We start from the raw sequence: 25018 nt of genomic DNA, 5'->3' as shown, positions 1-25018 counted from the left end.
CATGCCACACCTGCACCGCGACCCGCGTCGGGCCCGTCAACCGCGCATCAAGGGACCCCGAGTATAGTGCTCGATTATAGTCTCCGCCTGGCAGTAGCAATTTGTCCATCTCAAAAGCCGGGTTCAAAGCAGGGCCATACATCCCGTGATTGACGGCAGCCAACTGGGAGGCCCAGTAATATCGCTTAATGTCAGGGAGGGCGACCCCCCGTCATACCACGGTAGGGTCAGTTTAGCAAGAGCAATCCGCGGCCGCCCATCCCAAAACAATCGACGCTGGAGACACTCCACCTCCCGAAAATAACGGGCCGGTACTACATCCATAGTGTTCTGCAGGGCGTACAAAAAGCGTGGTAGCGACATCATTTTGAACAATGCTGCCCGGCCGAGCGGCGAGAGCGGCAGCCGCCGCCAACCCGCCACATCCGCCCTTAGGCGATGAAGGGGGGGGGAGAAGATTCCGTTCATACCGGGCCACCGGATCCAGGGTTATAAAGATACCCAAATACGTGAACCCCGACTCCGCAATCTGGATAGGGCACCCCCGCGGAAGGGGGGGGACCTCCCCGGAGAGAACGTATACACAAGACTTAGCCCAGTTAATTACCAATCCGGAGTTGCGACCAAAGGAGCTCAACACATCCACCAATACAATGAGCGATTTACGCGGAGATGCAAGATACAAGAGGATATCGTCCGCATATAGGGAAACACGATCCTCGTATTCCGGCGTCCATCTAAGGCCACGTATCGAGGGGTGCCACCGCAACCATTCCGCAAGGGGCTCCAAGCAAAGCGCAAAGAGAAGAGGCGACAGTGGACATCCCTGTCGGGTGCCCCTACCCAAAACAAAGGGAGCCGACACCCGTCCGTTGACCACTACCTGTGCTAGTGGGTTGTCATAAAGCAATTTCACCAAACCGATAAACCCCGGGCCAAACCCAAACTTCGCCAACGCCGCCCAGATGTATGGCCATTCCAAGGTGTCGAACGCCATGGTAGCGTCCAAGGACGCCAAGATGGCCGGCTCACGAATGAATGGGGCGCGAGCAAGGACGCCATGCAGTCGCCGCAGGTTCAAAGCGGTATTGCGGTGGGGTATACAACCGGATTGATCCTGATGAATCAGGTCGCCCACAACCCGGATCAGACGATTGGCCAGTACCTTGGCGAGGATTTTGGGCTCCGCGTTTAACAAAGAGATAGGCCTGTAAGCAGTACACCGATCCCGCGGCTTCCCTTCCTTATGGATAACAACAATAGTAGCAAGACGTTGGTCAGAAGGGAGGGAGCCCGCCGCCTGAGCCTCAAGGAACATGTCCCGGAGATACGGGGCAATCGCATCCGGGCGCAGCTTATACAATTCGATGGGAAGCCCATTAGGACCCATGGCCTTACCCGAGGCAATGGAGCGAATGGCCAAAGCAATCTCATCTGGCGATCGGGCCGCATCCATCAATACTTTATCCTCATCAGATAGGGAAGGCAGAGTAATATCTCGAAGCAGCAGTCGAGAGTCTTCCTCCGATCGCTCCGAGACTGGAGAGTAGACACCGTGAAAATACTCCGCAAAGCAATCAACAATGTCACCGGGGTCCGTTACACGCACACCATCCACCCTCTCAATCTCCGGCACCACTCGACTCGCTCTCTCCTTCTTATCCAACCAGGCAATCAACTTCCCTGCCTTATCACCCATATCGTACAATCGCCCCTGTTGCTCCCTGCCCATACTCCTAGCAGATTCAGTAACCAGCGCCTTATAGTCGGCCTGCTTAAGCTCCAGCACATGCAATCTGTCATCCGTAACACCTTGCTCCAAATCACTCTCCAACTCGGTGATCTCATTTTCTAGCCGAACAACCTCCTGCGCCTCGCATTTTTTGGTGTGGGAAATGAGAGATAGGGCCTGGCCCCGGAGCACCGTCTTAAAGGCCTCCCAAAGGGAGGCGGCGGAAGACACCGACCCCACGTTATCATTAAACTAATGTTCCAAAGACTTAACCAGGTCTGCACGGATCGTGGGGTTTCGTAGGTACCAGGGGTTGATCGGCGCCACCCTCCCCTCCGCCCCCAAGGCGATATCTAGGTGTAGCAAAAGAGGGGAGTGATCAGATATACCGCGTGCCAAGTGTCGCACTTCCCCGATCATCCCAGCTTGGGCCGCAGGCACTAGCATATAGTCAAGCCTCGAAAGACTACCGTGGGCCCCAGAGTGGAAGGTATATTGCGCCTGTCCAGGGTGTTTCAACCGCCAGCAGTCTATCAGTCCCAGGGTATCCAGAAAGCCCCCCAGCCAGTTCTGGGCCCGAGGGAGGTCCCTAGGGGGGTGTCGATCTTCAACTCCGGAAACCACTGCGTTAAAATCCCCCCCCAAGACCAAAATCCCCCCCGGAAGCCCAAGTAGCAGGCGCCCCAAATCAGCAAAGGTGGCCGTCTGCAGGCCCGGCGGCACGTAGACCGCGACCAGCGAAATCAATCTACCCTCCCACCTCCCCACCAGCGCAGTGTAGCGTCCTCTGTCGTCGTGGAACACCTCATCCACCACCAGCGGGAGAGAGGTCCTGACCAAGATGCCCACTCCCCTCGAGCCAGAGGTGAAACCAGAATGGGCCAGGAGGCGATATCCTCGTCTGTTCATGGCATGAAAAGAGTTCCCTATGAGGTGCGTTTCCTGCAAGAACACAATGTCAGGCGAAATACGTTTCAAGAACTGCAGGACTACCCCCCGCTTTATCCTGTCCCCCAGCCCATTCACATTCCAGGAAAGAAGTCTCAGTTCCCTACCCCCCATCCCTCCCAGCACAAAATATCCCCCTCCCGGGGAGCACAATCATAATAGCACAGCAAAAAATATTACCCCGCCTTGTGAAACAAACAAACCCCAACCCCCCCCATCGACCCCAACAAAACTCCCCCCTCCCTGCACCCCTGCGTGAGCCCGAACAGCCCCCCCAACATGCAGTGTGCCTGTCGCCCCAATATGAGGAAAGGACAAGACAAAACCCCCGAAGGAGGAAAGGGTCCCAGCAAGCCCCCCGCAACCTCCAAATACCACGGGGCAAAGCGTTACAAACTGGAGTCCAGTGCAGCCACAGGTGCAAAACGTTACCGATACAGTCCATCACCAGGATCACAGTTCCATTCCTACTCCGTCAAACCCTCTCCGCTCTCCGCCATCCGACCCTCCCGATCCCGACTCTTGGGCAGGGCATCCAGCCACTCTCCCACCGCCTCCGGCCGGTCGAAGAAGTGGGAGCGACCATCCAACTCGACCCGCAGCCTTGCCGGGAACAGCATCGCATACTTGAACTCCATGTCTCTCAAGCGCCGTTTGATGGCCGAGAATCCCATCCGTTGCTTTTGAACCGCTTGTGTAAAGTCTGGGTAAAAGCTAACATTAGAGTTCTCAAATCGTAATGGCCCAGCCACCCTCGACGCCTGCAGGATAGCGTCTCTATCCCGAAAATTAAAAAGTCGGGCAATGATAGGCCGCGGGGGGGCACCCACCTTGGGCGCACCCCCCGGGATCATGTGGGCCCGTTCCACAGCGAAGAACTTGCTCAGCCCTTTGGGTGCTAGATGAGTCACCACTAGATCCTCCACAAAAAGATCCACAGCAGACTCCTCCGACCGTTCGGGCACGCTGATAATGCGGACGTTGTTCCGTCTGGCCCTGCCTTCGGAGTCCTCAAGGCGACGCTCGGTCAGGTCACTGGCGAGCTGCAACCTCCGCACCGTCGTCTGCAAGGCGGCCACATCTACCGTTAGGCTCGACGCTGCTTGGGTCAATGAGTCGACCCGGTCATTGGTTTTCGACAGGTCCGCTCTGACCAAGGTGACATCAATCAGCACCGAGTCCAATTTGTTAGCCAGAGTATCCAATTGCTGGTTCACAGTCACCTTCATCTCCTCAATGGCCCCCATGACATCCAACAGGGTCAATTCGGATGATGCGCCCGAGGCCTCCTTGGGCGGCTCAGGCGATTTACGCGATCCACTAGGGGATCCCTTTGGCTGTGCATAGCGGTCCATATTGTTGGCCTGGGAATAAGCTCCCCTCCGGGTAGATTTGGGTTTCAGTTTGTCGCCGTCCACTCTCGTCGTCATCGTCAGCGATCAGCAAGGTCAGCACCCTCCAGCACCCGGAGGAAGGCCAGGAGATCCGGGCCGCCAACTGAAAGAGGCCTGTTTACAGTTCAAGACTAGGCCTTGCACTCCGTACTCTGCGCAGCTCTCCCAATGTCCCACGCATCAATCTCGGTAGCTCAACTCGAAACCGAAAGTGAAAGCACGGGGTCCGGGGCAGGCCCAGCCTGGCATGCCGCTTTTGTTCAATTCGCAGCCGGGCACCTCACCAACCCGAGGTCGACACCAAGGCCGGAGAAGGCCGCAAACTTCAGATCGCCAAAAAACACGTTCCCGGAGTCCAATTTCGATTTGGAAAACGAGTGGTACCTTAGCGCAAGATCATAAACAAAAGCCCATCGAAAAAATCAGGATTATGACAGGATAGACGTGGGAGGTTGCGGAGGCCCCCGGGAGCCACAAGCCTACGCGGCCATCTTGGTTGTGCGCTAGGCTCCTCCCTTCCAGCTTTAGCTATTTGATACATGCTTCTTGTAAGCCTTCTGCCTGTTTGGATGTAAATAAGGGGGCAAGGCTGACTTGCAGGCTGTGTTCAGATTTGGACACAACTAACTTAAGTACAGTCTTTTAAAACCCATGAACGCCCCTAAATGCCCTAGGACTACAGAGAGGTTTCTCATTTTTGATTTAGATTACCATTCATATGTAACTGAAAACCAGACTGTGGTATTGTGGAAGCAAAGCATGTTACCCCAATATCAAGACATCCCAAAATATATCTTGATCAAATCTCCCACATTAAGCTGTATCTAAGACAGTACTAAACTTCAGTTTCAGGATGTAATGCGCCCCAGTGTTAAGGCACCTCCCAAGGCATCTTAATCAATATAATGAAATTTCATTAAATAATTCTCATTTAGGAATAATTTTGGCCCACTCAATAACTGAATTCTAGATCAATAAACAGTTTAAGGGTTTTATCACAAAAATTCAAAATAAGTGTTACAAAGTAAAGGCTATCAGATGCTAAGTTATACGAAGTATGTAAAATCAGAAAATATTTTAAGTACCAATGGGCAGTGAAATTAAAAAACTGGCAGTATCCCTCGCATCATTTAGGAAAGCTCTCAAATCGGGCTCACCCCCAAAATCAAGAGGCTTTTATACACAGTTCTTTCATAGAAATAGGAACATTTGAGGAATCATCGTAGTGTGAGCAAATGTGTTATTTATTCAGCAAATCAGAGCACATAGAACAAAATATTACCTCAACACCTAAGCTCAAACCCCTTTTTTAGGTCTCGCCTGAGCCAGCACATGCGCTGCTCTGGCGAGACTTTTAGTAAGTGGTCTTTAAAAATCCGACCACACGCTTTTGCTTGTGGCCTAAAGCTTGCGGTTACGCACGCGGTTACACGCCAAGGCGCCATCTGGCTTTCCTCCCTCGTCATGGCTCATTAAGCGCATCGCTCGCAGGCACCTTTACAGCGCGTGATCGCGATCACTTTCACAGCCGCGTGACCGCGTCACTTTCACGGCCGCGCGGCCAATGTTTGTTCTTTTCGTCTCCTCATACTTAATTCCTTTTGTCCCACTTTCTTTCTTACTTTCTGTCTTCCCTTCTTTTGCTCTTTCTGTCCATCGTTCACTCCACCTTTTCTTCCCTGCTTCCACTTTCTCTCCCCCTTCTTTAATACTCTTTTACTTGCTTTCCCTCTCTATTTTTATCTTTCTCTTTCCATCTGTCTCTTGCTTTCACTCCTTTTTCCTCGCCCCCTCCCTGTTTTTCATGTCCATCGTTTTGCCCCCTCCCCATCCCCGTAACATAGACCGTTTATCCGCAGAAAGAAGTTTCATTTTAGACTTTGCCTAATTCGTGTAGGAGCTACAAGAAAGGGCACGCAGCAGTTGAGATCACGGTCACATCACTTCCAGACCCAAGCTGCTTTCTCTGCCACCACCGATGGTTACCGTTTAAGTACTTTACTAGAGTGAAATATTACTTACAAACGTGAATTACGTTATTGTTTTTGTGAGCTCGGGGGTGGCAGCGCTGTTCATGTGCGCGGCCAGGCAGCCACACTCACACTTTTGGGTGTTTCGAGTTATATTCGGCTTCACACATTACATATGTAATACTCTGTTTACTTAGGTGAAGTAGGTTCAGGAAACCCGATTAGTGCAGCAGCTACAGTGTAATTTGTATCAATGGTATGGGTGCCTGCGGACCTCCCTCCCCCACCAAAACAAGACATTATGGCTGTGTTTTGGTACACGTCCAGGAAAAAACGACATTTCAAAAAACCAGACTAAACAATTACTAATGATGCATACACCCCTGATAAAATTAATATTTCAGTACCCAGGTCATCTTGTTTTACTGTGCCTTGAGTTATATGTATTATGAGGTATCTGCAGCATTTGCATACTTCCCTACAGATAACATCAAATGTTAAGTCTGTAAACAGTTGTATGTTCCGAGCGTTTGCCAGCCGTGTGACGCAGCATCTGTTCCGTCAGACGGGAAAAGGAAAGACAAAGTGTCTGTTAGCTAATTGTGTTCTAATTTCCAGAAATCTTTCATTCATGACGCATACGTTTTTAAAATACCTATAGTTTTCTCTTTGTCATTTATTTAACTCTGAGACTTTTTAAGGCATGGAGCAAGTAGACAATTATGTAGGGTCTCGATCTTCCAACGGGGCGCTCGAAAAGTGAACCTTTTCTCTTGCTTCTATTTCCCTATCGCAACCTAACTGTCAATATTGTTTGGCATAATAGGCTTGAATTAGTATAAAATCGGTAGTGAAGTTCAAAGTTATTCCAAATGATGCTCCAAATATTTCTATTATGGGGCCTCCAAAATCTTTACTATGACACAAATTTAAAACTTGTTTGAGAACTAGCCGGAGCACCTGAAACAAGCATTGGCATAGCCAATAGGTCTCGCCTTTGGGATCTTATAAGTGTTTAGCCATGCAACAGTTGATGTTGTTGCACCAAGGATATTGTGCTGGATAACTAAACACTTATAAAGTCCCAAAGGCGAGACCTATTGGCTATGTCAATGCTTGTTTGAATAGTTATTCACCACCCTCTAAAACTAATGTCATCCAGACATGTTCAAACAAACAAGTTGCATTTACATTATTACACTATTCGAATGTATAGGTTTCATTGATGCAGCGGAAGATGTGGGTACATGTTGCCAGTTACATCCGACTTAGAGAGGTTCACGATGAGCAGAACAATAACAACAGAGAAAATATTCAAGCACATTGCAGGTCGACTGTGTTGTGTGGCGCTTGTTGGGTGACGATGTGTGCTGGGTGAAGCACTGAATGAGTGACAGGGATGGCTTCCATCTTAGTTAAAATGGCGTTTTTCACAGAAATGTGGAATAACTAAAACACATCAGAAAATACACTTCTACACATCATAGGAAATTAGTAAATTAGTTTCCAAAGCAATTGCATTAAACCAGTCTGCAGTGTCAAATTGTGTGTGTAAATGCAAACTACAAATTGTTAATGATACACAAAAATATAAATCCATAAAGCTCTTTTACATTATCAAGCATTGCACCATGAAACTTGTAGCCTCCTTACAGCCGTCTTCATTGGATTTAAGTAGGTGTGTGCCAATTTTGTATAATTATATGAAATTTCGGTAAAATTATGTGAAATTATGCATAATCACGCAAATCCGACATTTAGGGCTATATTTTAACACAAACTCCTTCCTTGTGTACATTTTTGACACAGACACAACATTAATATGCCTGTGTAGTCTCTAATGGCCTTAATGTCACCTTTGTGGTGTTTTGATGATTCTTCAACACCCTATTTTCCTACATGTGTTTTAGTTCCTTGCTTTGTGGTGATGATGACCAGCTTGCCCCTGCCCCCTCGTGTGCAGTGTACCTGCTGCTGCTTTGGGGTTTCCCCTGAGCACTCCTTTACTCTAGTTCCTGTATCACTAATTGCAAAATGTAGCTTGGAGCTCTTTTATGGCCATCAGATGTTTGACCAGGTCCTCACCAAATGTTCAGCATCTGTATCCATGCTTGGTTGCAAAAAGTCCCAGGCTGTTGATACTGTCCCAGGCTGTTGATACTGTCCCAGGATGTTGATAGTGTTTCAGACAGTAAAGTTACTTATAGTTATCTCAAGTAGGTGTAGTGTCAGAGGTTGGGGCAAAAGTGTAATCAATACTGTCAACGATTTGTGGGAGTAAAAAGAAGCCTAAAGTGAGTGGGTGCACCTACTTTTACGTGCTTAGCACCGTATATCTTTCAGTTTACTCTTGAGACTCTGTGACCTGGTGCCACCTCTGCCCTCCATATTCAATGGCCAGCTAATCAGCTAATATGCTGTTGGCTGCAAGATTAATGTCATCACCCATGATAATTGCCCCCTCAGCATGTTCTGGTGTTACATGGAGTACTTAATCACACATATTCTCCTATTTACATTGAGATAAAGATTTTTTCCTCTAGTTTAACCTTGACCACTGACTACCCTCCCTCTTTGTTTTAGTTTAGGTCTTTTCATAGAGAAAGTGTCCGTGTGGCGAGACTTCAGCACCATGTCCCACTCCCCCTCATCTTCCTTCTGCTAGAGTCTAAAGCCAGTGTTCGAAAGTCCTTGGCAAACAGTCTTGTTTGTGCCCTCATTCCTTGAAGGATGATATCACTTTCCAAGAAGGAAAGCGTCTTGATTACCCTGCACCTGTCACTGGGCAAGTTCAGTCCCCATGAAGTAAAAGTTGCTACCCCAGCCACACTGGTGGAACAGCAGTGCCTGTATCAGTCTCTCTGACCCCTTCCCACTGCACAGTCCCATCCAGTACTGTATATCCATAACACAGAATATTACCTTGTGGGCAAAGCTTAGCTAGCATACAACAATAGGGTGCTCACGGTGAGGCGGCAGACAAAATCTAAAGTGACAGCATCCATTTTTGGCAAGTTTTCTCCAGTACTTCCTGCGGCACTGACAGTCCCCAAGCAGGCGTGAAGAAGCAAGAGCGAGGACCACGAGTACCGTTATCACAGTCAATGTCATGTTTCTTATTTCTGATATTGATCCATGCCAAGTCTGGCAGGTAATCTGGCTACGCCAGAGCGCATCGCATGCTCTTGTCCTCCGATATTGTTTTAATAGCAGCAGTAACCAATCCTTTTGGGTTTAGATAAATCCTTAGACCATAGAGCTGTTACTTTCGTTACAGGTTATAGCTGAATGTCTAGGGCAGGAAAGCAATATTCCGTGTGACAGTAAACTTCTCCCATAGGGGTATAAGAAAATGCCTTGAGTGTAACAGGTGACTTCCACAGGCATGGTAGCCACTACTTGGCTGCAAACATTTTTTCATCTAATCACCCACAGAGACACTGGAGCAGATGCACAGAATAATTTCCTTGAGAGCACAAGACTAATCCCAATAACCAACAACAGTCACTAACCATTGGATCAACCACTGACCTTGTTTTCTGGAGTAGTACGTTACTCACCATAAAGCAAGCCAATGCCTCATCAGGGGTAGTAAGCGCTATATAAATTGAATTGCAGTACAATACATCTGGTGCAGTAGAGATAATTGGTCCAGTTGCACAACCAGCCATGCTACCCTAGGTTTCAAGTGATTTTAAAGAATGAAAGGCTAACACTTGGGTTACAGGCATTTTTTTCTAAACAGCAGGTCTGTCTCTAGGTTACAGGTTAACCCCTCTGCTAGCAGAGCTACAACTTTTGTTTTTGGGAATGTCATGAGCTGTACAAGTATTGCTGTGGTAAACACACAACTGAATGCCATGGATAGCAAAGCTATGCTTGGACTTAAATGTTACGCTCCAGCCCAGCATTGATTCCATGCTCCTCTCCTTCAGCTGATGAAGTGTGTGCGTTTACCGCTACTGAGCCGCGACTTTCTCATGAGCAATGTGGACACAGAGCTGCTGGTGCGACACCATTCCGAGTGCAAAGACCTGCTGATAGAAGCCCTGAAGTACCACCTGATGCCAGAGCAGAGAGGCGTCCTCAGCAACAGCCGGACCCGGCCGCGGCGCTGCGAGGGGGCCAGTACCGTGCTCTTCGCTGTTGGTAAGTGCTGTACAGCAATCTTTACTCTAGCCCCCTAGACCCAGCCCAGGTGTCGAGTTTAAATGAGTTTTACAAACTGTTCAAGAGATAACATCTCTCTTCGTTGCACATCTTTACCAATCTGTGTTTTCTCCTTTCAAAGATAGGAAAATCAGATTATATGTCTGCACTAAACTGTGTTTTCTCCTTTTAATGATTGATAACCTTTTTCTGTACTTATTGTATTGCAGCATTTGTATAGCTCTTACTAGCCCTTTGTGAGGCGCTGAAGTGCTTGCTTAGATTGATAGCACGCTGCAACGGGGTTGAAAGGATGTCATCTGTATTTCGGACCTATGTCGGGCATGATGACCACCGAGGTGCTGTCATCATGGTGTGGGACGCAGTGTTGGATGATGAAGTGTGAGAGACAGGCGTGCAGGTTTCTTACAGTATGCAGGTAGCTTTCTACAGCTCTGCGGGCCCCTTTATGGTATTTCACATGATACAGTCTGCTTAGCTGGTTACAGCTCCGAGTTGTCTAGTCTGAGATTTTGTATATAGTTGTGGTCCTGAGCTGGCAGGGTTGCACAGAGAGAGAAGTGGAGTTATCTGTTGGGATGGGCATCCCATATCCGAGTATCTTTTTGAGGTGTAAAGAAGTAGTCAGATCGTACTGATATTTGAGACCTGCAGAGATGGACTATATTAAAGTCCTCCGAGTTGTCCAACAATGTGTGACAGATCTCTTCAGTTATTCTGTGCCGGTTCATTTGATGAGGACAATTGTTTTGGCTGCACAGTGATGAACAACCTTCATAGCCGATGTTTTATGTGAATTTAAGAGGTATAAGTTATAATTTGTTGCTGACTGCTGCATATTATGGCTTTATTATTATTGTGGGCCACAACTGTGTTATATGCAGCTATGAAATGCGATGGTGAACCGTAGGTTGACCCTTTTTACCTTACCTGCATATCAAAAGCATTTTAATGGTTGAGTGGTTTGCAGTTCATGGGTTTTATGCTGTGGATTATACTTGAGGGTGTGACTGCTTTCTGTGCTCTGTTGCCAGAATGTGGGTGGTGGAGTTATTTAGGAAATAACGTGTTCTCAACTGCCGTCAGAAGTCTATATGCTTCTGGGTTCTTATATTGTTGGCTGTTAGTGAGTTCCAGAGCTTGGCGGCTCGTACTGAGAAAGCAGTGCCTCCTTCGGATTTCTTACGGTAAAGTGTATGATAAGTAGTGCAAGCTTGGAGAACAGTGTTCTGTTTGGTTTGTACTTCTTGAATTTAACTTGTATCACTTTTATGGGCTATGTTATGTTCTTAGTTGTCAGAAATTAGACCCACCAACAAAAATTAAGTGCTTCAGGTTTTTTTTTACCAACCTGCAACGTTTGTTCTAGCAGCTGTCAAGAAACTGCAACAGGCAGATTGCTGGTCGTGGGCTCTCTTTTTATATATCTTTGTCTGCATGTCTTGCTTTACTGTAACTGTCTGGGTAAACATATCTGCATATTCTTTGTAATCTAGTCATCAAAGTATCGTAATGCTACGTGCACACTGCAGGTCCTAGGTTCAGATATCATTAGGCTTACATCAGTCTATCATTCTCTCCCAGGTCAATTAATGAGTACAAAAAGGTGTTGGCTATTCACCCTGCTGTTTATTTACCTTCTTACAATCCTGTAGCATGGTCTCAATGCAAATTTTCATCTCTAATTATCTGTCTACACACTTATGGCATCAGCTGTGAGGTGGGTTGCCCAGGAGTGACATTCCTCCTGCGCAGCGCCCATTCCGAGGCCAGTGCCCAAACTTTTAAACACTCCTTTCCCTAGAGTGTGACCTAAGCGAATGCCTGAGACATTCCATGGATGAGGATTTAAGTTGGTTTGTAAGAAGGATGGGCAATAAGATTTTTTTTTTGCGTGCTTGTGACCTACACAGCAGGTTGTCCGCCGCTTTACCATTCTTCGTCAAACTATCTGCTTTGAACCTCTTTAAATGAATTTATGCTTTTGTCTCCAGTGCTTCTGCTTGGGAGTGTGCCATATGTCTACTGTCCCCTTCGAAGGTTTTTGCATTCCCACTCACCTATTCTCTAAGTCGAGCCCTTAAAAATGGACATGATGCTGATGGTTAACAAACCAGTGGAAGGGGGTCTTTGGTTCAACCCAAAAGTTCTGATAGCTGAATCCCACAATCCCTTGTTTCACCCTTTATGTACTGTGCCTTTCTTTGTAGGTGGCGGGAGCCTGTTCGCTATCCATGGGGACTGCGAAGCCTATGACACCAGGACAGATCGCTGGCACATGGTGGCGTCCATGTCCACAAGGCGGGCGCGAGTAGGAGTAGCAGCCATTGGGAACAAGCTCTATGCTGTTGGAGGGTAAGGAGCACCTCGCCCTGGGTTTACACAAGAGTGTGAAGATTGTTGTCTCCCTGAAGGTGGGCTGAGCAGGGTGGGAAATGTCTACATTCACTTATCCACAGACAGATTGACCATTGAGGAAATTAGTCTAGTAGCAGGCATATATCATAACAGTGCCTGACAACAAAAAGCGTTGTTCTTTAGTTCAAGCTCATATTAACCATACCCATGTCTCCAGCACTAGGGGGGGCTATGGATAGTTTGAAGGCCTATCAAACATAGGGTGGTATTATCAAACTTATTTTTTTTATGGTATCATGGTGTAGCAAAATAGGTAATAACTGACTAACGCTGAGCTCTACATTCCTGTGTATTAGTAATATGTATGACAGAATAGATTTGTATATAAAATAAAATAACTTAATTGATCATTCTGGTTATTCTTATAAAACAATTAGAAATAAATGAACCTTTAAATCAAATGGAACCTTGTTTCATACTACAGATACTGTGACTGTATATGTTCAGTCATTCATTCATGCTCATATGTTCGAGGCATGTGGGCTGCTGAATTCATATCTGTGTATAGATCGCCGCCTAGTGTTCGAGTCTTCGAAGTATCACGAGATAGGTGGCTCCTCCCCTGGACTACAGTGCGCATGGGCATCCTCTCCATCCTCAGATTGTTTTTTTCCGCCATTGGGTTCAGATGTGCTTATCTTAGCTCAAGCTCGGAAACTTTAGTTTAAGGCCAAAAGGCCTTTAGATTTCGTCGGTATTGTTCGCGTTCGGTATCGACCAGCTTTTTTAGTAACTTCTTCACGCTTTTCGGATCCGCTTATATACTACTCTCATCCGAACTAATACAGTGACAGCAAAAGTAAATTAAACAAAATACCTGTGGTACATTTGTTTCAGAAACAAATCTGTGTCATTGCATAAAAACCAAGGTGTCAGCAGCGTTTCGATCAATCTTCTATTTTAATGGCCTTTTTTAAGGATGAAATACCAAAGTTTGAGTTACATTGCATGTTTCGTTCGTTGTTATTAGAGTGTGCCTGACTTTTATTATTTGGGTAAGTGTAGGGAGGAAAGACGCCTCTGTGAGTGTTGTCACATGAAGTTCTTGCAGTCGCATATGGCTAACAAGAGGTTAAGTTGCCCAAAGAAGTTTTTCCTTTTGAAGGATATACTGGGTGTCTCCTTGAAGATGCTCTTCTTCACATATGACTACTTTTGCATGTACCTACCTTCAGGCTAAGGGCACATTTTCACACCCTTCAAACTCTATGTAATCAATTTATACAAGTCTTGTAGGAGTATCCAAGGCCGGACTGGCTACCTGGTCTTTCCAAGTAAACAATGGGAAACCAAATGCTTAGAAAGAATGCTTTAAAACCATTTATTTTGCTTTGTTTATTTAGATGACCATGCAGGTCCCCATTCACAAAATCAGCCCCCACCGCAGTGAAATTGGCCCCCCACCTTGGCAGCCCTCCAAAATGCGTGGTAGCCAGTCTGTGTGAGACTAAAAGATGTGTCTCCGCAATCACTGGCCTCTTCTGGAACACCTCCCACTTCATAGCAGCACCCCATCCCCAACACCACATCTCCATGCAGTCCAAAGGAAATTAAAATCATGCCTCTTCTGAATGCACCCTTTCCACTAGATTTCTAGCCTCGAGTGTTCGAGCTGCAGATTGGAGCTCTGCGGACTAATACTGCAGCAGCCTCTACCAAGCAGAGTCAGATTGCCCGCAACTCCTGTAAATGTTAAATTGCAGAAGCAGCATCATCACATGAACTGCCCTTGAACACAGAAGCAAGATCAATTAATCCACAAGACACTCTCGCATGTCACTACACCAGGATGCTTCACTGTAATGAAAAAAAGTCATTAAATTCTATTGGGCATTCTTTACTCCACCCCCGCCCAAATAATTTTTTTACAGCATTTGTAGCAGAGAAAAGTGTGAATGACAACTGGTTGGGGATCAAATGCATCTCCAAAGGAGGCTTTTTTTAAATTGCCAATTACTATTTCCATCTGGTACACATTAGAACCATCTCCCAAAGCCATTGCTGGTGACGACCTGAGCCGCTACATGAATACCATACTGTCCAATCATTGCTGGTCATTTAGTGCTCTCCTTAATAAATCAATAATACTAAATATGGCGAAAGATAAAAATAGGCGCAAATTATTTATTCATATAATCTTCCAGACTCAGTCTATCCCCTCCTCACCCAAGATTTCTCTTAAGAATAGATGAGGGTATTCATGATTGTTAATGGGGATAGATGTATGTGTCTCTATGCCATCTGAGCTATGAACATTCTGCAAAGCATTTGCAGTACAAGTGTCCGCACCAGTTCACTCTAGGGAACACTAGCAATGTGTCATTTAACTATTTGTATCATTCTGTTTCATGCTGTCATTTGTCTTGGTCTGTCTGAGAAGGGACCACTCCCCCATACTTTCCCTTTTTAAACCGCAGTCTACCTCACCTATACGCTTCTCTTGGCACTTCAGGTATGACGGCACCTCCGACTTAGCCACCGTAGAGTCCTACGACCCTGTTACCAATACATGGCAGCCTGAGGTGTCCATGGGCACGCGGCGCAGCTGCTTGGGCGTAGCAGCGCTGCACGGACTGCTGTATGCAGCAGGGGGTTACGATGGAGCCTCCTGTCTCAACAGGTAAGAGCAGCTTGTCAACCGTTCACAATTCTGAATAATTTAAAGTGCTTTCATACTTTTTTATCACTTATGGATAAACCGTCCTTTGTGGTCTTGACAAGTAATTGAAACAGATATAGTTGTCTCAGGTGCAAAAACCTTTCTGGTCATCACTAGAGCATGAATAACACTATATTGACCCATATTGTTAGCTTAAGGTTCTTGCCTTTTTTTAAATCCCGTTTTCTGTTCTAAAAGGTGGCCAGTTGGATATCAACATACATCCAATCTTTAAAATCTTGTTGAAAAGAGAGCTCAGTTAGTCTCATAGGTTAATGCATGTCAATGGCACGCAGTATGGGGTTTCCGTGTATATTAAACTGCTTTACCTTCACATGCCCTGAATATTTTGATAGACTGAAAAATTGTGTTCGATTCTTAATTGAGCCAGTGAGCCAAAACCAGCCAGATCAGAGAGAAGTCTTCCTTGAAGGAAGATGAATCCAGTTATCTACTTGCCCATGACTGTTGCAAAGATGGTTTGGTGGCCAAGGGAACAGTCCAGAGTTTCTTATAGCTGAGTATAGGGATAAAGGACACATATTGCTACATGGTATTAAAAATAAGGTGTTTATGGTAAGCTAGGGGCATCAGACAGAAGCTATTAGGATAGGTCTGTGGATTGACTAAGCCCCAAATAATCATCTTAAATGTTCTGCTCTGCCCTGCAGGCTTCAAACATACAAAAGGTGATAGGGGAATACTTGCAATATGTCAGACAACTGACCATCGTTGGGGGTACCATTCCAACCCATTGTTCTTCTGCCCATCATGCTACCTCAATTTGGACCCAACCATACGCAAATCCTTCTCAATCGTGCTCCAGTAGGAACAGTCCAGTCCGAATTGCCAGGCCAGGTCCTCCCTCAACCGGAACACAAGCAATCCCAGACCGGTTTTCACCTGATTGGGATTCGTGAGTCAAGTGCAGCTTTACTTCATTGGCACAGTGAGCATGTGACCCATGTCTGGGCAATCACTGGAGGTAGCATTCCAACCCATTGCCCTCCATGCCTTAGTTTTACCCAGACATATGCAAATCAGTCTCATCCCTGTTTCAGTAGGAGTGGTCCAGGCCGAACTGCCTGGCCAGATCCTCCCTGAACGATAAAACAAGCAGCACAAGACCGGTTTGCCCTGATTGGGGCTCGTCAGTCAGATGTATCTTAACTCTAGTGGCACAGTGTGCACTGGACTCACGTTGGGGGACACCCTTGCCACTTAGGGAAGTAAATCAATCACACAAAAGGTGATGGTAGGAATACTCGTAAAGCCATAAAAGGTTTGATTGTAGGTGGCAGTACAAGGTACATTATTTGGATCTAGACCAACTCCAAGCTACAAAACAATTGTTACCGGTAAATATGCTTTTAATCCTTTGTGTGAAGGACGCTGACGCTGCTATTGCGTTCTGCATGAGGGGAGATTGGGGACTTATCAACTTATCTATTTCCCTGTCTGCTTCTGCAGTGCAGAGAGGTATGACCCGCTAACTGGCACGTGGACCTCTATCGCAGCCATGAGCACCCGGCGCAGATACGTCAGGGTGGCAACACTAGGTGAGTGACCAGCATTAAGTTGTATTCATGCAGCACATATCACCATTCATAAGTGTATAGAAAATTTCACAGACCTCTGTAACCACTAATGGGATTGTAGGGCAGTTTATCACTATTGGTGAATGTAGGGACCATCCAGTGATCCACCCAACTGCCATCAGAAAATTTATAGAAACTAGCAGGTGGCCCTGAACACCTCTAACAAGTAGTGTAGGAAAGCTTTGAGGGAACACCCAAACCACCATCCATGAATGTATGTAAACTCCTAGGAGCCACCATTCCATCCGGGAAAGCTCACTTTGGCATTCCTAGACAAAATTTGCAAATGTATAGAAGCTCTGATGGGCCCCACTAGCCATGTTCCAGGGACAGCAGAGGCCTGACTAACCCTAGTGTTTAAATGCTGTTTTGCAGATGGGAATCTGTATGCTGTGGGCGGATATGACAGCTCGTCTCACTTGGCAACAGTAGAGAAGTATGAACCACAGGTATGTTTGCTCAACCTGGAATCAGTAGTTTGTTTCCCATAACATGGTGGATGTCTCAGGGAGGGAATCTAATGAAGCAGTAATAGCAAGTCATGTCACAGCACCTCTACCACCCATGCCTAACTATTGACCATGGTCAGATGTGGACTGAACAATAAACCTATGGACCAGACATTAACATTAAGGAGTGTACAGTGCTCTAAAAGAGTGCTACCAACATTTTTCTAACATGCTGGGAGCAGAAAGGATCTGACCTTTCTGGGCCTAGGGCCTTGTAGGCTTTAGTGTGGCCAGTTTAAAATGTCCTACTTTAGACGTAAGTATAGGACCCCTAGAACATGCACAACGCTTCAACAAGTGTTTACCATGAGCACTGTAAAATGTTTTAGCTGGTGGTAGTTTTTAGGTCGAAGTCTAAGATTAGACTTCTTGTGGGCAATCTGACAGCTTCCCTGGGAATGCATTTCACTCATTGCTTACATTTTTCATACTCACATTTTCTCATACTCACGTTTTCTGACTTTCTATTTCTGGCTTTATTTGTTTTAGGCTTCATTTTAGGCTGTCCAGCATGTCTTTTTCCCTCCCGTGGAGCAAAGCTTGTTCACCATCGCCCCTTTTATTCTTCAGTGAGTCCACGCTTTCTGTAAATAGGCCTTTAAATCTAGTCACATGTGCGGTGCATTCAAAGCTAGAGATCAAGTGTCAGGCTCTGTATTCCTAGGGAGTTTTTTTTTTAATTATTATTTTATTTTCCATGTTATCCATACAAATCAAACAAAAATTCAAAACAATTTACTGACTCATGAATATGGCATAAAAGAGAACTGAAAATACAATACTCTCTAAAAATTGTTCTTCAGGGTTATGAGCGAGCCGCGAAGAAAAACAATAACACGAAAAATAAATACATATATTGATATCCAAATGCATTCTACAACAACGTTAGCGAGGAGCACAGTAGTGTGGATACAGTAGCATACATCGACCGACATCTAGGCCCACAGCACATTTACCAATAAATTCTATCATGGCTGTTGTGACCCTTCGGCAGGGGCGGACAGTGCAGTATCATCTCGAGGCTGTGTCTCAATGTAAGTTGTGTATATGCTCCAGAAGTTCTGCGGGCGATTTCGGGGTGGGAGCAGTTCACTATATGCTTCTGTTTGTGTGTTGCAATACAACATGTTCCTAGCCCAGGGAAGGGGACCGCGGGACCAGTGCATTGCCAGGACGCGTTTAGCGACCAGAAGGGCCATATCCACCAAGCGTCTGATAGGTTTCAACAATTTTTGGGAATATCCGAGGAGGGCCAGTAGTGGGTCAGGGTGAAGTTCCACCTGCGTGACTGTGCTAAGTTCTGTAAACACTTGTTGCCAAAAGTTGGCGATCGCAGGGCAGAGCCATGCTAGGTGCAAAAAGTCAGCCTCACCTACCCCGCATCTCTCACAGTTGGGCGTATCGCGTATGCCAAATCTGTGCAATCGCACCGGTGTATGATAGATTCGATTAAGGAATTTAAACTGTATCAATCGATGCCTACCGTTAAGTGAAATGCATCTGGTGGCTTTGCAGCAATATTTCCACATGTCGTCATCTACATCAAGCTCTAGGTCCGCTTGCAATTCATGTCTGGCTTTGACATAGTGGTTACTGCGCAACTCTTGTGTCTGTGAGTATATGCGGGAGACTACCCTCCTAGGGGAGTCAGCACGTATTAGAGAGGTGAAGGAGAGGACCTCCGGGGGTTCCAGTAGCTCGTCCCCAAGTAAATCCAGCAGTGCACTTCTGGCCCTATAATAGTGGAATGTGGTGAGGGGGGGGTGGCGGCAGTTCGGTCAATAACAGTTCAGCCCAAGGCTTACCTAGTCCCTCATTAAAGAAATCTCTTATTTTGTCCAGTCCCAGGGAGTGTAAAGCCGCTATAATGTCGGGCGTGGTGAGGATCGGGAGCCACTCACACCAAGCGATGGGGGTCGCGGAGGAATAGAATATAGAGAGTGCTTGCTGGTTGAAGATTTTATGCCAGGCGTGTGTGGTTGCATTAATCGAGTCTAGTGTTCAGGTGATGCGATACGGTGCACGGAACAACGCCGTTGCTAGATGGGCAGGGGCTTGCGTGAGACGCTCTATATATAAATGACGGGGGGTGACTGTTGGTGTTACCAATAATACGCATGCGAGGCTTGGGCAGCTCTATAATAAAGGTAAATGTCTGGGGGTCCCAGCCCCCCCCCCCCCCCCCCCCCATGTAGTATGGCAATGTAAAAGTTCCCAACTGGCTCGCGGTTGTTTGTTGGCCCAAACTAATTTAATTTGCAGCTTTCTAAGTTGTTTGAAGAAATGTGCCGGTAAGACCATTGGGATGTTGAGAAACAAGAAGAGAAACCTGGGTAGGACCACCATTTTCATGAGTGATATTCTGCTTAGAAGGGAGAGGGAGAGGCGAGTCCATCTAGCTACGTCTTCCTCACGCTTAATTATGGCGCGTCTGTAGTTCACTCTGAACACCAGCTCAGAGTCCGTGTGTATCTGGATTCCCAAATAGCGCACCAGGTCAGTAGACCATTGCAAGGGACAGTCCAGGACCTCAGGAAGCGCCGCCGGTGTGAGGGGGAATATAACCGATTTAGCCCAGTTTATTTTCAGTCCGGAGAGCCCGCCGAATCTCACAATTTCACGCAGGTTGGGGGACACATTCTGGGCTGGGTCCCGTACGTATAGGAGGGTATCGTCTGCATAAGAGGAGATGATGAGGTTGTATCCCGGGAATCGGATTCCCCTGTGGCTATGATATTCACGCTATGCGCAAGCTAATGGCACAGCGACCAAGGCGTATAGGAGGGGGAGAGCGGGCAACCCTGTCGGGTACCCCTGGAGATAGTCAAGGAGGCAGTAACACCATCTCCCACTCGCACGCGGGCCGTGGGGGCTCGGTTTAAGGTGCTGACCAGACTAAGAAAGATGCTTCCCAGCCCCATTCGCTCTAGGGCTAACAACATAAAGTTCCATTCCACCGAATCAAACGCTTTTTCAGCGTCCAAAAAGATTGCGGCTGCCCTGATGTCTGGTTTGGTATGCTGGATTGCACCAAACACTGTGCGCAAGTTGTGAGTAAGCGAGCGACCCGGTATGAAACCAGCCTGTTCCGATCCAACAAGAGTCGGCATCAGAGGGGCTAGTCTATTTGCCAGCACTTTGGCAAAGATTTTGGTGTCCCCATTCAGTAGCGAAAGTGGCCGATAAGAGGAGCAATGTTGCGGGGGTTTCCTGGGCTTCAATAGAACCACCAGTAGCGCCTCGCGCATCGTGGGGGGCATAGTGCCTTCCTGCACCATCTCCTCGAATAGTGTTAGGAAATGAGGGGTAAGGAGGTCTTTAAATTCCTTGTAGAACCCCACCGTGAGGCCGTCCTGCCCGACGTGCTACCAGAGTGCATTGTGGACAAGGCAGCATGAATGTCCCACGCTTCAAGCGGACACATCAGATATTCTCTGTGGGCATCTAGCAGCCAGGGCAGCTTAATATATTCCAAATATTCCAGTATTTCAGAGGGTGTACTGCTGGACTTGGTCTTGTATAGATCCGCATAATATCGCCTGGAACGCTCTGCAACCGCCTCAGAATCAGCGACCATATCGCCGTCATCTGTAGTTAATTCTATGGGGTGTTGAGCGGTGCAACGCCCCTTCATGAGATTTGCCAGAGCAGCGCCAGGACTCTCCCCCTCTCCGTATGTTCTTGCTACTGCGTATTTACCCAGGAGTTTGACCTCTCTATCCGCCTCAGTGTGATACTCCTCCAGCGTGGACTTAATAGTGGTCAGTAATGTAGGATCATTTGTGTCAAGCGATTGTCTCTCCAGCTGCGTCAAGGTTTGTTCTAATAGGGCTAGCAGACCCCTGATCGATTTCAATACCCCCGAATGTTTAGAAATTGCAATGCCCCGGACATAAACTTTGAAGGTCTCCCAAACTGTGGTAAAGTGTGGCACGGATCCCAAATTGGTATCAAAAAAGGTTTCCATAGCCTCCAACAGTTCTGCCCTAAAGGCTTCATCTAATAGTGCATTAGGGAAAAGCGCCACGAAAACGAAGGTGGGCGTTTGACAGAAGTGGCTAATGTCAGCAGCATAGGGGAATGATCAGAATAGGTACGTGGGAGGACTTCGCAATCCTTTAAAGCGCTTCTGAGGGATCCCATTAGGAACCAGTAGTCTATCGTGGTATAAAGGTTGTGAGGGCTAGAAAAATATGTGTAACTACCCGCAACCGCTGAGCAGGAGCGCCAGACGTCGACCATATTCCGTTCCATCAGAGTGTCTAAAATAGCCATAGCTGGGGGGCGTGGCCAAGATGGCGGGGTGAGCGGACGCTTCCTCCCGTAGCTCCTCCGGCCCGGCCAAGCTTGAGCCCTTTTCTCATGCTTTTCTCCCCCCGCTGAGGCTCAGCGTGGAAGAGGAGCGTGGCGGAGCACCTGGTGCGCATGTTGTTGCAGTTTTGGTTCTGATCGCCTCGGGGGAAGCCCCCAAAAAGTCCGATCGAGCTCGAGGAGCGAAGGAGGGCCTGAGAGGCGGAGCGCATCGGAGTGCTGTCCGGGCGCCTCGGCTGGGCCTGGTGCTGAAAGTTTCGATCTGGAGGGAATCTGGCCCGTCGCTCGACGGAGGGTGAAGGAGCCCTGCGGGAGGGGACCCGACGGTGCGGAAGACTTAGGACGGGTGCTTTGGCACTCAGACCTGTGTCGGCGACACTTCGCACTGTGTAGGCCCCTGTCCCTTGGCCGAAGTACAGCGGACTCTCTGTTGGGGCCAGACCATCTGGGCCCCTGCGTGTGACAGACTGAAACCGGCGGTGGAACCTATTTGATTGCTGTGCGTTTTGGGGGCCCCGGTGGTGTCGCCGGGCCTGGTCGCTCTGCCCTGCCTCGCCCTGCCGCCATCTTGTCCCCGTGGGATCAGTGGTGTTGGCGTTCACCGGGGCCCTTGCTGGCGGATGTATGTGACCGCCGCTGCTGCCGGGCTGACTTTTTGGGGGATGTGCTGATGAGGAGCCCCCCACTGTAGCTTCCATTCCTGTCTCGGATGGGCACCCGCGGCTGGCGGGGACCGGGCTGGACCGCCATTTTGTCACCTGTGACGCAGCGACCCTGCTTGTGGAGGGACACCCACGTCGAGTGCTTGCCAGCAGCTGGGCATCCCTGGGGCGGCTGGACCAGTGCCCGACCGCAGTGCTTGCGATGTCTGGAAGAGGAGGCTCGAAGAAGGGGGACCGCACTCTGCCGGACATGCTTGGCAGGGCCCAGCAACTGCGGGACAGAACACAGCCTTCGCCGGGGACCTCCCGGGCCTCGGCGGACGTGACTGGGGGGGAGCCACCCGTCACGAGGACCTTTATGGAGGAACTGTTTAGCTCCCTCAGGGAGGACTTCCAGACACTGAAGCGGGAGGTGGCCAGCGAGGTCCGGGAAGTGCGCAGGGAAGTGGAGGGCCTTGGCGAGCGCGTTGAAACGGTGGAGACGGAGGCCCAACGCCGGGAGGAGGAGATGGTCCATCTTCAACAGGATGTTCTCCGCCTCCGGGAGCAGTGTGTTGAGCTCCAGGCCCACTCTGAGGACCTTGAGAACAGATCACGGAGGAACAACATTCGAGTGCGTGGTGTGCCGACTGCAGACGAGGGGTCCGATCTGGGGAGCTACCTGCGGGACCTGTTCCGAGAGATCCTGGGGGAAGCTGCGGACTTCCCCATTAGCATTGATAGGGCACATAGGGTTGGCCGGCAGCGCCAATCATCGGCACCTCCACCGGACGTTCTGGCCTTCCTGCCCGATTTCCCGCTGAAGGAACGCATCATGTCTGAGGCCCGCAGGAAACAGCCCCTGACTTTCCGGGAGCGGCCGGTGGCGCTTTACCAGGACCTCTCCGCCATCACGCTGCAGAAACGCAGGTCCTTCAGGATTGCCACTGACTTTTTGCGCGAACACGAGACGCCGTACTCTTGGGGTCATCCCTTCCGCCTGATCTTCCGATGGAACGGGGTGCTACACCAGCTACGCTCCTTGCAGGACATTTGTGGAGTCCTGGGGCTTACGGCGGCGGAGGAGGAAGGAGCTACACCGTCGTGGAGGGCCACGGAGAGACGGAGCCGGCGGAGGTCGGCGAGGCGACGATCAGCGGCCAGCGCAGGGCGTCCTGATTCCCCTACCATCAGGGCGGACATGGCCGACGCTTTGAGGGCGGCGGCCAGGGACTCGGCCGGCTCCACCGGCGTGGCCTTGACGGCCTAACACTCACTCCGGGGGGAGATGCCTTTAGCTTCTTTAAATGCTGGGTACGGGGCGGGGGGGTCGGGGGGGAGCGGCTGGAGGTGAGTGGCTGGACGTCCACTTTTTTTCTACGGACTTGCCCGTTTTGGGGCTTGACTGGGACAATGGGGTGTTTGAGGTTGCGTTTGGCTAGTTGCCAGGGTTGTGTTTTGGGTGGGTGTAGGGGTTGTTCTGGGGTTGGGGAGGTCCCGTCCGATGTTGTCCATGCCCACGCTTGGTCTGTTATGGCTTGTCCTGCGCGGCTGCCCCGCGCGCCCCACCCGCTGATCCCCTGCCCATTGCACGGCGCTCCCGATCCCCGAGAGAAATGTCGGCCCTAAAGGTAGTGACCCTTAATGTTCAGGGTCTGAATAACCCCGTGAAGCGCAGAGCGATCTTATCTTTGCTGGAGGGGACGCAGGCGGACATTTGCCTTTTACAGGAGACCCACTTATTGTCCCGGGATTGCCATAGGCTGCGCTCTGCTAAGTTCCCTACCCAGTTCTTCTCCTCGGCAGCGAACAAGACGGCGGGGGTAGCCATTCTTCTAGCGAGCTCCTTTAGGGGGGAGGTTTTGTATAAGTGTGCTGAACAGAAGGGGAGGCTTCTTGCGTATCGCATGCGCTTAGGAGGCATAGCGTTTACGGTCGGCTCCGTTTATAGCCCAAACGACCACCAAGAGCGTTTCCTAGACTCCGTGTTGGTGGATGTCACTGCTTCCCCCGACCGCCACGTCATTTTGGGGGGAGACCTTAATATTGTCTTCGATTCTGTGATGGACAGATCGGCGCAGCGCTTCCCGCAGACGGGGGAACTGTCCCAGGCTGTGAAGGCCCGGATTGCGGAAATGGACTTACACGACCTTTGGCGCTCCATGCACCCCACGGATAGGGACTACTCTTACTTTTCACACGCACATCGAACCTACTCACGGCTGGACTACCTTCTGGTGAGTGGACCGATGCATGCCGCTGCCACGGCGGCGGACATCGGGGTCCTGACCTTGTCTGACCATTCACCAGTCACCGGCGTTTTCCAGTGGCCGGCGGCCTCCCCCTCTCGGGGGGTGTGGCGCCTCCGGGATACCCTTTTACACAAAAAGTCTGTAGTGCAGCGCATTGGGGAGGTCATACAGGACTACCTAACTCACAATAGCAACACCGACACTTCGCAGGCGACACAGTGGGCGGCATTGAAGGCAGTCCTCCAGGGGGAATTTATTTCTATCTCCGCAGCCGAAAATAGGGAGCGGCAACGGAAGAGGGACGAGCTGACCGTTCAGGTCCGGGAGCTTGAGCAGGTCCACCGCCGCACGGGGGCACCAAGGGTGTGGAGGCAGTTGAAGGCTGCGAGGAAGCTCCTGTCGGCATTGGATCTTGA

General features: G+C 48.9%; 1 protein-coding gene across 4 annotated transcripts in view; it reads left to right on the top strand.

Annotated features, from left to right (window-relative positions):
• Positions 1-25018, top strand: part of KLHL17 (kelch like family member 17) — a 265482-nt gene that overhangs the window by 203151 nt on the left and 37313 nt on the right. For all 4 annotated transcript variants that reach the window (XM_085609675.1, XM_085609676.1, XM_085609679.1 and 1 more), the window contains exons 6-10: positions 9980-10193; positions 12425-12569; positions 15085-15252; positions 16762-16850; positions 17265-17338. In XM_085609675.1, the coding sequence (XP_085465801.1) occupies positions 9980-10193; positions 12425-12569; positions 15085-15252; positions 16762-16850; positions 17265-17338 (690 nt within the window). The remainder of the gene's footprint in view (positions 1-9979; positions 10194-12424; positions 12570-15084; positions 15253-16761; positions 16851-17264; positions 17339-25018) is intronic.

Source organism: Triturus cristatus, chromosome 1_2 (assembly GCF_964204655.1).
Source record: "Triturus cristatus chromosome 1_2, aTriCri1.1, whole genome shotgun sequence".
Taxonomy (NCBI): domain Eukaryota; kingdom Metazoa; phylum Chordata; class Amphibia; order Caudata; family Salamandridae; genus Triturus; species Triturus cristatus.
This window is presented reverse-complemented; position numbering and strand designations above follow the sequence as displayed.